This window comes from Schistocerca americana, chromosome 11, assembly GCF_021461395.2.
Source record: "Schistocerca americana isolate TAMUIC-IGC-003095 chromosome 11, iqSchAmer2.1, whole genome shotgun sequence".
NCBI classification, from domain to species: Eukaryota; Metazoa; Arthropoda; class Insecta; order Orthoptera; family Acrididae; genus Schistocerca; species Schistocerca americana.
Window position 1 is genome coordinate 131,012,408 of NC_060129.1, and position 15,724 is coordinate 131,028,131.

Consider the following 15,724-nt stretch of genomic DNA (forward strand, 5'->3'; position numbering starts at 1 on the left):
GGTGGAAGGAGTATATAGAGGGTCTATACAAGGGCGATGTACTTGAGGACAATATTATGGAAATGGAAGAGGATGTAGATGAAGATGAAATGGGAGATACGATACTGCGTGAAGAGTTTGACAGAGCACTGAAAGACCTGAGTCGAAACAAGGCCCCCGGAGTAGACAATATTCCATTGGAACTACTGACGGCCGTGGGAGAGCCAGTCCTGACAAAACTCTACCATCTGGTGAGCAAGATGTATGAAACAGGCGAAATACCCTCAGACTTCAAGAAGAATATAATAATTCCAATCCCAAAGAAAGCAGGTGTTGACAGATGTGAAAATTACCGAACTATCAGCTTAATAAGTCACAGCTGCAAAATACTAACACGAATTCTTTACAGACGAATGGAAAAACTAGTAGAAGCCAACCTCGGGGAAGATCAGTTTGGATTCCGTAGAAACACTGGAACACGTGAGGCAATACTGACCTTACGACTTATCTTAGAAGAAAAATTAAGGAAACGCAAACCAACGTTTCTAGCATTTGTACACTTAGAGAAAGCTTTTGACAATGTTGACTGGAATACTCTCTTTCAAATTCTAAAGGTGGCAGGGGTAAAATACAGGGAGCGAAAGGCTATTTACAATTTGTACAGAAACCAGATGGCAGTTATAAGAGTCGAGGGACATGAAAGGGAAGCAGTGGTTGGGAAGGGAGTAAGACAGGGTTGTAGCCTCTCCCCGATGTTGTTCAATCTGTATATTGAGCAAGCAGTAAAGGAAACAAAAGAAAAATTCGGGGTAGGCATTAAAATTCATGGAGAAGAAATAAAAACTTTGAGGTTCGCCGATGACATTGTAATTATGTCAGAGACAGCAAAGGACTTGGAAGAGCAGTTGAATGGAATGGACAGTGTCTTGAAAGGAGGATATAAGATGAACATCAACAAAAGCAAAACAAGGATAATGGAATGTAGTCTAATTAAGTCGGGTGATGCTGAGGGAATTAGATTAGGAAATGAGGCACTTAAAGTAGTAAAGGAGTTTTGTTATTTGGGGAGCAAAATAACTGATGATGGTCGAAGTAGAGAGGATATAAAATGTAGGCTGGCAGTGGCAAGGAAAGCGTTTCTGAAGAAGAGAAATTTGTTAACATCCAGTATTGATTTAAGTGTCAGGAAGTCATTTCTGAAAGTATTCGTATGGAGTGTAGCCATGTATGGAAGTGAAACATGGACGATAAATAGTTTGGACAAGAAGAGAATAGAAGCTTTCGAAATGTGGTGCTACAGAAGGGATGCTGAAGATTAGATGGGTAGATCACATAACTAATGAGGAAGTATTGAATAGGATTGGGGAGAAGAGAAGTTTGTGGCACAACTTGACCAGAAGAAGGGATCGCTTGGTAGGACATGTTCTGAGGCATCAAGGGATCACCAATTTAGTATTGGAGGGCAGCGTGGAGGGTAAAAATCGTAGAGGGAGACCAAGAGATGAATACACTAAGCAGATTCAGAAGGATGTAGGTTGCAGTAGGTACTGGGAGATGAAAAAGCTTGCACAGGATAGAGTAGCATGGAGAGCTGCATCAAACCAGTCCGAGGACTGAAGACCACAACAACAACAACAACGTTGACTTTGGGCGAATCTAGTACATGTTCAATGGCTGCATGTGGGTCCTGTAGGCCCCAATTTCAAACACTATGCTTGTTTACCCTACCACTAACATGGAAAGTCGCTTCATCACTCAATACGAGGCGCTGTGCGAAAGTGTTATCATTGTCAATAGCATCAAGAATCTCGTTACAAAACGCCACACGTCTGCGTTTCGTCATCAGACGCAGAGCTTGTAACAACCGACGTCTCAAAACACGTGAAATTGTTATTGTAGACAGTTGTATCACCCAACCAGCACGACGAGTTGATTTTGAAGGACCACGTTGGAAAATAGTTTGAATTCGAGCAACATTTTCTTCAGGAACACGAGGGTAGTCAGGAATTTCCTTTACATACAAATTCTGTGTCTAGAAACTGTCGATACCATCTGCGAATGTACCACCCATCCAGAGGATCAATTTGTTACCTCAACCTGAAACGTCTTTACACTGTAATCACGGAACTGCACTTCGCGAACTCGAGGACACAAATTAATTTCTGCTTCGGAGTAGCCAAGTAGAGTAAACATACGGCGGTTACCAAGCAAAACAGAAGACAACTGACATCTAGCGGCTATTACACTACTGGCCATTAAAATTGCTACACCACGAAGATGACGTGCTACAGACGCGAAATTTAAACGACAGGAAGAAGATGCTGTGATATGCAAATGATTAGCTTTTCAGAGCATTCACACAAGGTTGGCGCCGGTGGCGACAGCTACGTGCTGACAGGAGGAATGTTCAAACGTACCTACGTTCTGTATTTTAATTTAAAAAACCTACCTGTTACCAACTGTTCGTCTAAAATTGTGAGCTTTATGCTTGTGACTATTACAGCGCCATCTATCACAAAGCGAAAAAAAAGTGCTCCACCTGAAACATTCATATTTCTTTACGTACTACACGAATATGTAATAAAAAATATGGGTTCCTATTTTTTAAAAAAACGCAGTTGATATCCGTTTGACCTATGGCAGCGCCATCTAGCGGGCCAACCATAGCGCAATCTGGTTTCCCCCTTGAAGCTAGACGAGTTTCTTTCTTTGTAGTTGTTTCGTTTGATGCTTATTTCGTGAGATATTTGGACGATCACTATCAATGGACCCCCCCTGTAGACTTAGAACTAAATTACTACCAATATTATGCGAAATCGTTGGCTACAAAATTTCCTGTGTGTGGTTCCTCTTTTGCAAATGGGTCCCGTACTACCTTGAGTGTAGAGTTAAGGAGCTCAAATCGATGGACCGCGCGGGATAGCCGCGTGGTCTGAGGCGCCTTGTCACGGTCCGTGCGGCTCCCGCAGTCGCAGGTTCGAGTCCTCCTTCGGGCATGGGTATGTGTGTGCTCGCCATTGCGTAAGTTAGTTTAAGTTAGATTAAGTAGAATGTATGCTTAGGGACCGATGACCTCACCGGTTTGGTCCCATAATACCTCACCAGAAATTTCCAATTTTCAAATCGACGGTGATTTGTGGGGGAAATTTAATTGTAGGTATATCGAAAGGATATGCTAATGGGAAACTGATGTGGTGTATTTGCCGCAGTAGCCAACAAACTCAAATGCACCAAGATAGAAATTGCAACTGCATGTGAGATTGCTTGGATAAGATTCAGTATCAGGGGTGGCCATAAAACGGTAACTGGATCGTTCTATTGCCGTCCAGACTCATCTCCTGATGTAACCGACAACTTCAGAGAGAACATCAGTTCGCTTGTATGTAAGTTCCCCAATCATACTGTAATCATCGGTGGAGACTTCAGTGATCCAGTAATAAACGGGAAAATTACAGTGTTATTACAGGTGGGCATAATGAGGCATCTTTTGAAACATTACTAAATGCTATGAAAACTATCTACTACAGATAGTTAGGGACACCACTCTTGATGAAAACGTGTTTCATTTAACGGCAACAAGTGGACTTGACCTCTTCGAGGAAGTCCACATCGAAACTGGTATAAGCGACCACAGCGTAGTTGTGGCCACAATGATTACCAAAGTACAAAGGACTACTGAGCCGTGGTAAAAGTTGCTGTTTTGAAGAGCGCGCCGCAGCGCGTTGTGTGAAGCAGTCGCCCTCCGTTTCTGGCGGTGGCGCCGCTGTGGCAATCGCAGCTTTGGCTTCGGCCTATGAATTCACTGGCATACCGTCAATACACTGTTCGAAATTTATTTTCTAACAACTTTATCTGTGATCGACATTTTGAGTTTCAATATGTTGACATCACACAAAGTCTGTATAATCTAAGGCGGCGATTGTACGGTAGTCCGAGGGTGCAAGGTGACAGTTCGATTGCGAGTTAGCGAAGCCAAAGAATGTGTCACGACAAAATACGTATTTGAACTGAAGGTTGTGGTGACAGGTTTCATGGTGATAGGTCGTGAATGGCCAAAGCCAACAAACATTTTATAACGATCTGCCTTTTTTTATTTTTTAATATATTGCGCATTCTACAACTTACATTGAAGTCCCTGGTGAAAACCCATGTAGTTCGGTATTTTCAGGTTTTTAGTATATCTGAAGACATTAATTACAAGAACTTCCCCACCCAAACTCCCCATTCCCGTGATTTATGTTAGTTTTGGGCTTTTGCTTTACTGTTTCATACCGTTATTCATGTCATGTTTTGCACATTTCTTGCGGATCGTGTATCTATCATTTTAATTACCAATAGGTCTATCGGCGCGGTATCACGTTCACTAATACCAGTATTTTTCTGAAGAAATTTGTTTATATTATAAAATTGAAAAAAGGGTCCGATGACGTTAGGAAAGAAAAATCTAATACGTACAACATGACTGATTTTTTAACATCCTGAGTGTATAATGTAGTTTACTGTAAAAACGAGTTGCAAGTGTTTTCACTCTAAATAGTTACGAAATATTGGAGGTGAGTTCAAAAAGTAAGGTGAGTTTACATTTTTACGAAAATATATCTATTTATTCATCAGTATTCATGTTGTCCCCCTCAAAGTAATTCCCCTCAGATACAGTACACTTGTGCCAACGCTTCTTCCAATCCTCGATGCACTTTTCGGTATAGCCATGAGTACTTCCAGCGATGCAGTTTTTATTTCCTCAGTTGTTGAAAATCTTCGTTCTTTCATAGGTCTCTTCGGTTTCGGGAACAGGAAAAGCTGTTTTTCCACAATTTGCTATTGCTTCTCACAAACGGCGCATTAACTCAAGGTAATACTCCTTATTGACCGTACGATCTTTAGGCAAAAATTCATGATGCACTACAACACGGTAATTGAAATAAAAACAGCGAGGAAAACTTTGAGAGTTGACCGAATTTGGCGTGCTTTCTTCGGTCTTCGCTCTCCGGGATGCTTCCATTGGGATGACTGGGCTTGCCTTCGACGTCATCACCGTAAACCCACGTTTCGTCACCAGTTATGATCCTTTTGAGCAAATCAGGATCATAACTGACATCATTCAAGAGCTCCTGAGCTATACTCATGCGACGGTTCTTCTAATCAAAATTGAGAAGGTTTGGAACAAACTTCGCTGACACACGTCTCATGCCCAAACGATCCGAAAAAATTGCATGACACGAGCCGTCCGATATGCCAACATCCTCAGCGACTTCTCATACGGTAATTCGTCGATTTTCCAAAACAGTTCTCTTCACGGCTTCAACGTTATCATCCGTTGTTGACGTGCTGGGGCGTCCAGAGCGAGCAAGGTTCCTCATTGGCATCTTGCCGGCCATCTTGGAAGAGCCTGTATCACTTACAAACTTTTTTTTTATTTTTTATTTTTTACTTACAACAAACTCATCGCATGCCACTGTCAACATTTCAAGTGTTTTAGAGCACTTGATTTTATTTTTCACACGAAATTTGATGCAAATCCTTTGCTCGATTTTTTATAACAATCGAAAATCGCCGAGCCCATTAAAAAACGTCTAACCTTTCTCTCTGTCAAAAACAAACGAAGTATGCTGTACACTTGAAACTGTGAACGTACGTTCGGGACATGTGTACCAACATAACAAAACGAAAAGATGGATAATCGAATGTACGTTGCCCGCGCAATTTGAAAAGGCACCTTACTTTTTGAACAGCCCTCGTATTTTTTTTTTCTGCCAAGAAATCAAGACTTCTGTTAAGTCTTCTTTTTCATCTAACTAATGACGTGTCCGACACTGGTGTGCAAGAAAATAAAGAAAACAGAAGAATATTGCTGTGTACCATATTCCAACAATTTCAATTAGAGATATATTAGTTCACATTGTTGAGATTTTCCACAACACAGTTACAAATACCTGCAAGTCAAGTTAGTTGAGTCTAATTAATACGCACGGTCAGCGAAACTTTGGAAAACAGTATTACTTCATGACGCTTATTAAAAAAATGAGATCTTTAAGTTAATCAGCGGGAAAAGCACAGTTTTACTAAAATAGCAGTGGATAGCAAATTTATAAATATCCCATGTCCTCTGATTGTGCAGCCAGCTAGAAAAACACACACTCTAACACTCTTCCAGTAAATATTTTGTAAACAGCTGCCGAGTAATCTATGCCATAGTTAAATGGTACCACACTTTTAAGTTCGCATATTTCGAGCAAGTTTTTAATTTTTGCACAACTCTGATATTTTGTCAAGATTTGACTGCACATTACAAAAGTTTTTGTCCATTTTGTTGGTGGCGGAGCTGTCTGTAGTTTCCTTCATATTTTATCAGATAACACTTCCCCATAAAGAAACGCGTGATTTACTAAAAGCCTAGGAAGCCTAAACTAATATTTTTCACAGGTCATGAAAATAAACAATGAATGACCCTACTACGCTTATACCGCAAATAGCTAAAATTAATATTATGATTAAGGATGATTGTTGTCCAACGAAACATGCTACATACAGCTGTCACGAAATAGTCAACCTACTTGTAGACAAACATTCCACACGAATCTATTTTTTTCGCCCTTCGAAATAGCACTTGACGCGAAAGTTTTTTTCGGAAGTCTAGAAACAGGTGTACGCGCTCTCCTGTGCAGTATCAGTTTTATGAAAGTTAAAAATTTCTGTAAGAATGAGTGCTTATACGTGTTTTTAAAACTGGACCGACTGCTTATAACACATTTGCATTTAGTATATACTGTAACTGTCGTCTATTGCACATGTATGTCCTCATTAAAAACCCACGCATCATGTGTGAGATATTAGAGGATGGTATAATCATGTTCATAATTCCTCTCCAGTCGGTTTTCAACAATCGAATGACCCAACTCTTTACAATAATCGTAAGTAGAAGGCAACCAGCTACCGCATTCCATGCACTGAAGTCGAAGGCTGTTGACATTTGCCGCTATACTTAATGTAAACATCTTATTTAAGCGTCCAAATAGGGTTATGATCACAGCGATGCTTCCCGCTTAGGGCAGCAACTCACCTTTTCTGCCGCTTTCTGTCGACACCGGTACAAGCGTCGACAGCGCGAACATTCCCAGTGGCAGTAAGAGGCACGAACGAAACATTTTGAACGTCATATTCGCGCTACTACGTTCCGAGTTCAAACATCCAACCTCACACTCGCTCTCCAGCCGCCGCGCTACTGTCAGTGTCCTGACGCCAAAGCACAGGAGCTGCAAAGACATTCCACACGACGAATAGCTGCAAACACCGACAGAGAGCAGCACGCGCTTCGTGGCAATGGCGGTCCGTTTCAAACAACGCAAACGTTTACGTGCTGCATTCGACGACTTCCGGTTAGGCTCTGAAAGTTTCACGTAGCAGCTTCACTCAGGTATTTTTTGGAGATCGCATAGTTTGCTCTTAAAAACAATAAAGCAGCTGATTTGGAAGAAATCTCTGGGAAATTTCTGAAATATGGAGGTATGGATTTAATTCATCACCATGCTAGATTGTGCAATACATGCTGGCAAACGAATCAATTTCGAGAAGACTGGAGGCGTTGTATCATTGTTAAACCACCGAATAAATGAAATACAAATTAATGAACAAACTGGAAAGGATTCACGGCTCCTTTGGTGCCAAGCAGAGTCTTTTGTCTCGTTCTTCTAAAAAGGATGGAAGCAGCAGCTGATTGTCGACTGCGCGAAGAACAGCCTGGCTTTCGAAGTGAGAGATCTTGCTCTGAACTAATATTTGTTCTGTGAACCGCAATAGAACAATGCACAAAAGTCAACTGTCAGCTATACCTAAATTTCGAAAATTTTTTTAAAAAAGCTTTGAAAGTATACACCGAAAAACATTGTGGAATATTGTAAGCCTATGTGGAATTCCTGAATATCTCAATCGTATTTTCAGAAACCTGTATCTAGGTTCGAGTTGCTGTATAAAACAGAATATGGGAACATCCCTTTCTTTAACATTCTGACAAGCGCCAGCCAAAGATGTAGCAATGTGATTTCCGAGGATGCATTTTGTCACCATACCGTTTAATTTTGTCTTATATTCCCCAATAGGAAAAACTACGGACAACTCCAATATGGGCATGCTTTTGCTGATGAGGTCGTTCTTCTGGCAGACACATTACAAAGTTTGCAACTAGCAAACGGTGGCATAGTCAGTTCTGTAGGAGAAAATAAATTGTGCTGAGAAAAATGCAATTTACATAACAAGCGAGAATGTATCAGATTATAACGCAACAGAATGTACTGTAAAATGATGACCGATTTCCAAATACCTCAGCGGTCTTATCTGTAATAACGGGATCCGTATATTCAGACATCAGCAGCAGAACTGGGGAAGTCTGTGCAGTCTTGCAAAGAATGTGATCCATATGGCAACTGGATTCTATAAGAATGCCTGCAGAGGTTCTACTGTTCTCCTTCATCGTTCTACCGATGGCCGTATGCGCATGTAAGACTGAAAATTGTCAGTAAAAGCAGCACACAAGCTAAATAGTTAAATATTTTTCGCCAGATTCTTTTTTTTTTTGCGAATTTCGAAGAGAATTTAATAGCGAGCACTTTTCAAATGATGAAGTACGGAGAATAAGTGGTCAACGCAACCTGCACAAAATAGTTGCTGCAACATGACTGAAGCTTTTGGGGCATTTCCCGCACATAGTAGATGGGAGAATCCGCAAATCAGCACTGTTGTCTTAACCAACGGAATGAAAACACAAGCAGACGTTGACGACGTAACAAATGGAAAATGGAAACGAACTTTTGCAAAGGATCTTCAGTGTATAGTCACAAAGTGGGAGGAAGCTGAAAACCTGGCAGCTGATCAAGGAGGAAACATGTTTATCGATATGCAACTTAGCATTGGAGAAATTTACAGTCTGAAACCGCTTTGGTGCTACGGTCACAGGTTCGAATCCTGCCACGGACATGGATGGGTGCGATGTCCTTAGGTTAATTAGGTTTAAGTAGTTCTAAGTCTAAGGGACTGATGAACCCAGATGTTAAGTACCATAGTACTCATAGGTATTTTAACCATTGGAGAAATTAAGTCTAGATAAGTAAGACATGGTTTGCTTATCGCTTTTATCGTTAGGAATGAGACTGGAAGATACTATACGCGTCATTCATGACCGTTTATTCAGAATAACCATGAAAGTTCAGACAAAAAAGACAGCAATTAGAAGTAAACAAATATTTGCTGATGACATTTTCATTTTACACGATTCTGAAAGGACACGAGGGCGACTCCGTGATGATGTTACGAACGTTTAGGGATGAAAAAGGTAAAAGCATTAATCTGAGGAAGCGAAACTTGGTCCGGAAACGAACGAGCCGAAAGTGACAACTGATATTCGTTCTAATACCTCTAACAGTGGACCTCTTCTACTGCAATCCCTTAGCTTTCCATTTTTGGAGGAGGTAGTACGGACCAAAACAAGAAAAAAATCTTCCAGCTAACATGGGCTCTAAAGTGTATACCTTAAGCGCTATGAGCATTTTTTCATCTTTGCTACTGTGAAAAACATCTCTTCTCTTCACCAAGTGTTCATAACTCTGTATTTTTTTTGTTTATTTGTAGACACAATCACATGTTTATCACAACATATGAACCTGTGTTCAGTGTACGCCGCCTTTAGCATCTGAAGATGGTCATTGTATGGCCGAAACCGTTTATGACTGTGTCATAAACCTGTGATTGTGTCTATAAATAAACAAAAAAATTTTACAAAAGCATCAATCACGCACTCCATAGACAAAATGTCGTTTTTTCCAAGATCATAACTCTTAACGTATGCACTTTAGAGCCGATGTTTACGCATTTTTTTTTTATCTTAGTCCACATCACCTCGTCCCAAAATATAGAAAGCAAAGAGGTTGCAGTAGAAGAGATCCAGTGCCAGAGGTAGCAGAATGATTTTCGCTTATAACTTTCGACAGCGTCCCTTGACACAAATTGGTACATTTACTCTCCTCCATCTTCCCTGAAATTTTGTAATATCATAATGGAACCATCTAATAAACAGAGTGAATCACCTAACACTTGCACCGCAAATATTGCATAAATGGAAAGTACTACTGACGTGCGGGTTTCACAGAATGGATTGTTACTCAGGGGCACGTATTTTTAGTCAATCAACAGAATTTAATAATCATCTTGGGGTTGAAGCTGTTGTTTTTCCGTGTTTGCTTTAACAATACGTATGTTTTTGGATAGGGTCTGCCTTCAGCAAAACACAAAAACAGTCACTGTAGAACACCATGTGGTAAAAGGATGAAAAATAAAAGCCCTCTGAAGATGCTGCAACTGCAGTGAAACATTTTTGGGTTAAAAAACAAAACTGTGTTTTGCTGAAGGCGGACCCTATCCAAAAACATACGGAATGTAATGATATTTAGAAAGTGTACTTTTTGTGAAAACATATACTTTTTTGAAATGGAACAACGCCTGTTGACATTAACAGACCAAAAGTAGGGTAAATTAGATCGTCAGTGGTGTTTGTTGCAGGATTTTAGTGCGAGTTGACTACGAGATATCGTGTTTTGAAAAGTTTCCACACCGCCACTTGTACAATACCTGTGGTAGCACACTTAAGAATAACACAAGTGCATACAATAGTTTCATGGATTCTGACCAGTAACGAGACAACTGGCCATCACAGGTCGTGTTAGAAATGATCACCGGGAGCGGCAGTACACGGTTTCAGTCTCACATGGAACGACTACTGCAAACGTGCTAGCATTTCAGAGGTCCGAGCAGGCTGCAGTAATACGTCGTTGCGTTGCGTAGTTGGTATGTCCTTGTAGACAGCGTATTTCAGTTTTCCGCACAGAAAAAAGTCTGTATGTGGGAAACCCGGGTAACGGGCCAGCCGAGGTACAGGTCCAATTTTTTTTCGAAAAGTTATGATCTGTCCGTTCGTTCATTGACGTCTCTGTTCACTGTAATAAGTTTAGTGTCTGTGTTTTGCGACCGCACCGCAAAACCGTGCGATTAGTAGACGAAAGGACGTGCCTCTGCAATATTCATTGACCTTGTTATTGAAGTCGCGAGCTATATTTGCTGGATTCATATTGCCCACGGAATACATCTCACGTATTTAATGCACTCTCGTCCAAAGTAGTGAGCAGTCAACTGCCAGCCAGGGAGCCTCGTTAGCAGGAATACTCTGTCTTCCGTGTGCTGTAGTCGACTGACGTCGTGCGTTTCGATGTTTGTTTAGGTGTAGCGTCCCCATACTACGGCGCAGTTACCTCGTGTCGGACGGACGGACGGACAGATAGTAATTGTCTGAAAATAAAAATCTAAACTTTCCACTCGAGGGAAGACTTGAACCAAGGACTTCTCGTTCCACAGCGGCTCACGCTAACCACGGGACCACGGCGCTCCTGAGCTCACACTATCCTTGATGTTGCCTACCTTGCCCATGGACTACTCGGTTTGTATATTTTGCTTAATTTTTTCATAGTTCCACACAACTTCTTCCTGTTTTCTCGATTGTTGAGTTTGTCAAGGCCTATCCACTGTGCCAACTTATGACTAAATCTGAGGGGGGTGCGATGGGGAGGTTCCCTTGTGAGGAACGTCAAGTGTAGCAGCGATCCTGAAGACGTGCTGCGACGGCTCCACTCACGGGAACAGGTTGAAGTAAGTTTTAAAACGAGCGGGAAGGACGTATCTACACACTAAAACGTTCACACATGCAGAATGAAAACAGGATTTTAGAAAAAATGGTGTGCATTTCCTTTGGAGTGAGCCTCGTAGGACAAATCGTGAGTCTCGTGGATGGCTAGGAGACTGCCCTGAAATCGCGAGAAAGAAAACACTGGCAAGGCTTAGTTTGTGTTATGAAGTGTTGAGTTGCGGCCGGCGAGTACTCACCCTGGGCCACGAGCAGGTGCCCCCGGCGTGGTCGGCAGTAGCGGCTGCCTGCGTTATGGACGCCGGCCGGCGCGCCGTAGCTGCCGTTGAAGTGTCGCTGGGGCGCCTCGCACACGCCGGGGTCGCACTCGATGGGCTCTTCCGTCTGCTGCTGCGGACCCGCATCCTCTGCTGGAACAGCAGAAAACTCATCAGAGAGAGAGAGAGAAAAGAAATGCATGTGTTCTTACACTACTGGCCATTAAAAATGGTTCAAATGTCTCTGAGCACTATGGGACATGACATCTGAGGTCATCAGTCCCCTAGACTTAGAACTACTTAAACCTAACTAACCTAAGGACATCACACGCATCCATACCCGAGGCAGGATTCGAACCTGCGACCGTAGCGGTCGCGCAGTTCCAGACTGCAGCGCCTAGAACCGCTCGGCTACTCCAACCGGTTGGCCATTAAAATTGCTACACCAAGAAGAAATGCAGATGATAAACGGGTATTCATTGGACAGATATATTATACTAGAACTGACATGTGATTACATTTTCACGCAATTTGAGTGCATAGATCCCGAGAAATCAGTACCGACAACAACTACCTCTGGCCGTAAAAAACCAGTCTGCGATTTGCAGGAGGGGATGGGGGGGATCCCCCCCCCCCCCCTCTGCATCAGACCATCCCCTCCTCTGGTTTTAGTTTATGCATCCCAACCTGGGATGTTTATTTCCCAAGCACTGAAGTAAAACTTTACATATAATTTAAATTTGTCGAGCTGAACACTGAAACATATTAATAGTATTAATAGTAAGACTTATTAAAATGTTTCAGTTTTCTGTCATCAGAATAAGTACAACTTTTCACAAATGTGCCTCTACTTTTTGAATTCCCCTCGTATATCTGTACCCGTATGTAGATGATTTTGTAAATAAGCTTTACCCATAATGTACTTTTAAAGATATAACAAAGGATGGCTTTTCTGATAGTGCATACGCGTCAATAGTGAGTTTCAGCATTACCATCTAAATATAAATAGCTGTTTAACCATGCGTAACGCCACGATCCAAGCTAGTAACACATTTAATTCTACTAACCTCCTAAGACATCCCCCCCACTGGTAAAAGTACAAATCGCACCCTGGTAATAACGGCCTTGATACGCCTGGGCATCGAGTCAAACAGAGCTTGCATGGCGTGTACACGTACAGCTGCCCATCCAGCCTCAACACGATACCACATTTCAAGAGTAGTGACTGGCGTATTGTGACGAGCCAGTTGCTCGGCCACCATTGACCAGACGTTTCCAGTTGGTGAGAGATCTGGAGAATGTGCTGGCCAGGGCAGAAGTCCAACATTTTCTGTATTCAGAAAGGCCCGTACAGGACTTTCAACATGCGATCGTGCATTATCCTGCTGAAATGTAGGGTTTCGCCGCGATCGAATGAAGGGTAGAGCCACGGGTCGTAACACATCTGAAATGTAACGTCCACAGTTCAAAATGCCGTCAATGCGAAGAAGAGGTGACCGAGACGTGTAACCAGTGGCACCCCTAACCATTACGCCGGCGATGACCAATACACGCTTTCAATGTGCGTTCACCACGATGTCGCCAAACACGGATGCGACCATCGTGATACTGTAAACAGAACCTGGATGCATCCGAAAAAATGACGTTTTGCCATTCGTGCACCCAGGTTCGTCGTTGACTACACCATCGCAGGCGCTCCTGTCTGTGATGCAGCATGAAGGGTCTCAGAGCTGATAGTCCATGCTGCTGCAAACGTCGTCGAACTGTTCGTGCAGATGGTTGTTGTCTTGAAAACGTCCCCATCTGTTGACTCAGGGATCGAGACGTGGCTGCACGATCCGTTACAGCCATGCGGATAAGATGCGTGTCATCTCGACTGCTAGTGATGTGAGGCCGTTGGGATCCAGCACGGCGTTCCGTATTACCCTCCTGAACACACCGATTCCATATTCTGCTAACAGTCATTGGATCTCGACCAAAGCAAGCAGCAATGTCGCGATACGATAAACCGCAATCGCGATAGGCTACAATCCGACCTTTATCAAAGTCGGAAACGTGATGGTACGCATTTCTCCTCCTTACACGAGGCATCACAACAACGTTTCACCAGGCAACGTCGGTCAACTGCTGTTTGTGTATGAGAAACCGGCGCCAACCTTGAGTGAATGCTCTCAAAAGCTAATCATTTGCATATCACAGCATCTTCTTCCTGTCGGTTAAATTTTGCGTCTGTAGCACGTCTTCTTCGTGGTGTCGCAATTTTAATGGCCTGTAGTGTATGTATTGTTATAACGAGAAATTGGAATGCGGTAGTTGGTGAAGGACCAGAAGCAAAAGTTCTGGGAAAATTTGGGCTGGGAGAAAGAAATGAGAGAGGTCAAAAACTGTTGGAATATTGCAATGAAAGTTTCATGGTGGTTGGAAATACTCTACAGAAGGGTCCAAAAAATGTATCAACTGTTTAAAAGTCCATCACTTGCAAACTAATTGACGGAGTTCTCTCATCTTTGGTGAAAGCGTAGCTTAAATTCCAACTTAAAGATATCACTGTAGGTGTTCGAAATAGTGACCATTATCATCCACACACAAACGATACCGCCGAATTGCAGCAAGAACTACTGACTGCAACGTGTTCAGTTGGATACTTGCAGATGAATGTACAATGGATTCTCGAATTTCGTCTAATGTGCGTGGCTTTTCTCGATAAACGACGTCCTTTAGTGTTCCCCACAGGTAAAAGTCCAGAGGAGTTAGGTCTGGGGAACGTGGTGGATACTCCACAGCACCTCTACGGCCTATCCATATTCCTGGTAGATTTTCTTCGAGATACGCGATTTACTGTACCATTGAGTTTGAACTGTGCCTCATCAGACCACACAATCATCTCTGCTAACTCTTCATGGTTGAGCACCATGTTAGTAAACCACTCGCAGTACTCCATTCTACGATCTGGGTCGTCCTCGCACATTGCGTGTAGCAATCGTGCGATGTAGCACTTCCGGTTTACTGTCTTCAGAATTCTCTGAACACTTGAGCGACTCACTCCAGTTTCACGGGCACACTGTCTCACAGACTTCTGCGGTGAGCGACTGAATTGTTGTAACACACGACGGGAGTTAGCTGCACTTGTTACTGTTACAGGTCGTCCAGATCGTTGTTTGTGTACATCTTTAACACAGCCTTCGGCTTCAAATTTGTCTCGAATGCGACGAATCTTTAAACGTGTCGGTGGCTCTGTTTGATACTCATTTCGTCATTGCCGTTCAACCTCATTAATGTTTTCGTACTTAAAATACCACTTCAAAACTGACGTCCTTTCATCGAATGTAAGCCTTGCGCCAGCCATATTTACTCGAGTAACTAGGTGCAACTAAGAACAAAACATCGACTATCTGACGACTGTCATCTGACAAAACAAAACAACGCAATACAACGCTTGTGTGGCGATTGCCGGAACTACACACTATTACACTATCAAAGATGAGACAACTCCGTCAATCAATTTGCCAGTTATGGACTTTTGAACAGTGGACACATTATTTTGGACCCCTCAGTTATTCATAACCATTAAAGACGGCAGTATACTTGGATATCTCGATTTGACAACAAAATATATAAAATTGATTACATAATGATACCACAAAGATACCGAAATTGCCTAAAGAGTGTCAAAAGCTCTCCAGAGGCAGATATTTATTCAGATCATATATTAGTAGTAGCTGAGAATCTAGTTAAATTCAAAAGAACCTGGGAAGGACAGAAGAGAGAGCACATTAACTTCCAGAAACTGAAAGACAAAGCAATT

At 42.3% G+C, this 15,724-nt stretch overlaps 1 protein-coding gene across 1 annotated transcript in view; it reads right to left on the reverse strand.

The window, feature by feature from the left end:
* Positions 1-7,204, reverse strand: part of LOC124554137 (procollagen-lysine,2-oxoglutarate 5-dioxygenase) — a 465,996-nt gene extending 458,792 nt beyond the window's left edge. Inside the window, exon 1 of the mRNA XM_047128203.1 lies at positions 7,040-7,204. Within this exon, the coding sequence (XP_046984159.1) occupies positions 7,040-7,136 (97 nt within the window). The 5' untranslated portion in view covers positions 7,137-7,204. The remainder of the gene's footprint in view (positions 1-7,039) is intronic.
* Between the last annotated feature and the right edge of the window lie 8,520 nt (positions 7,205-15,724).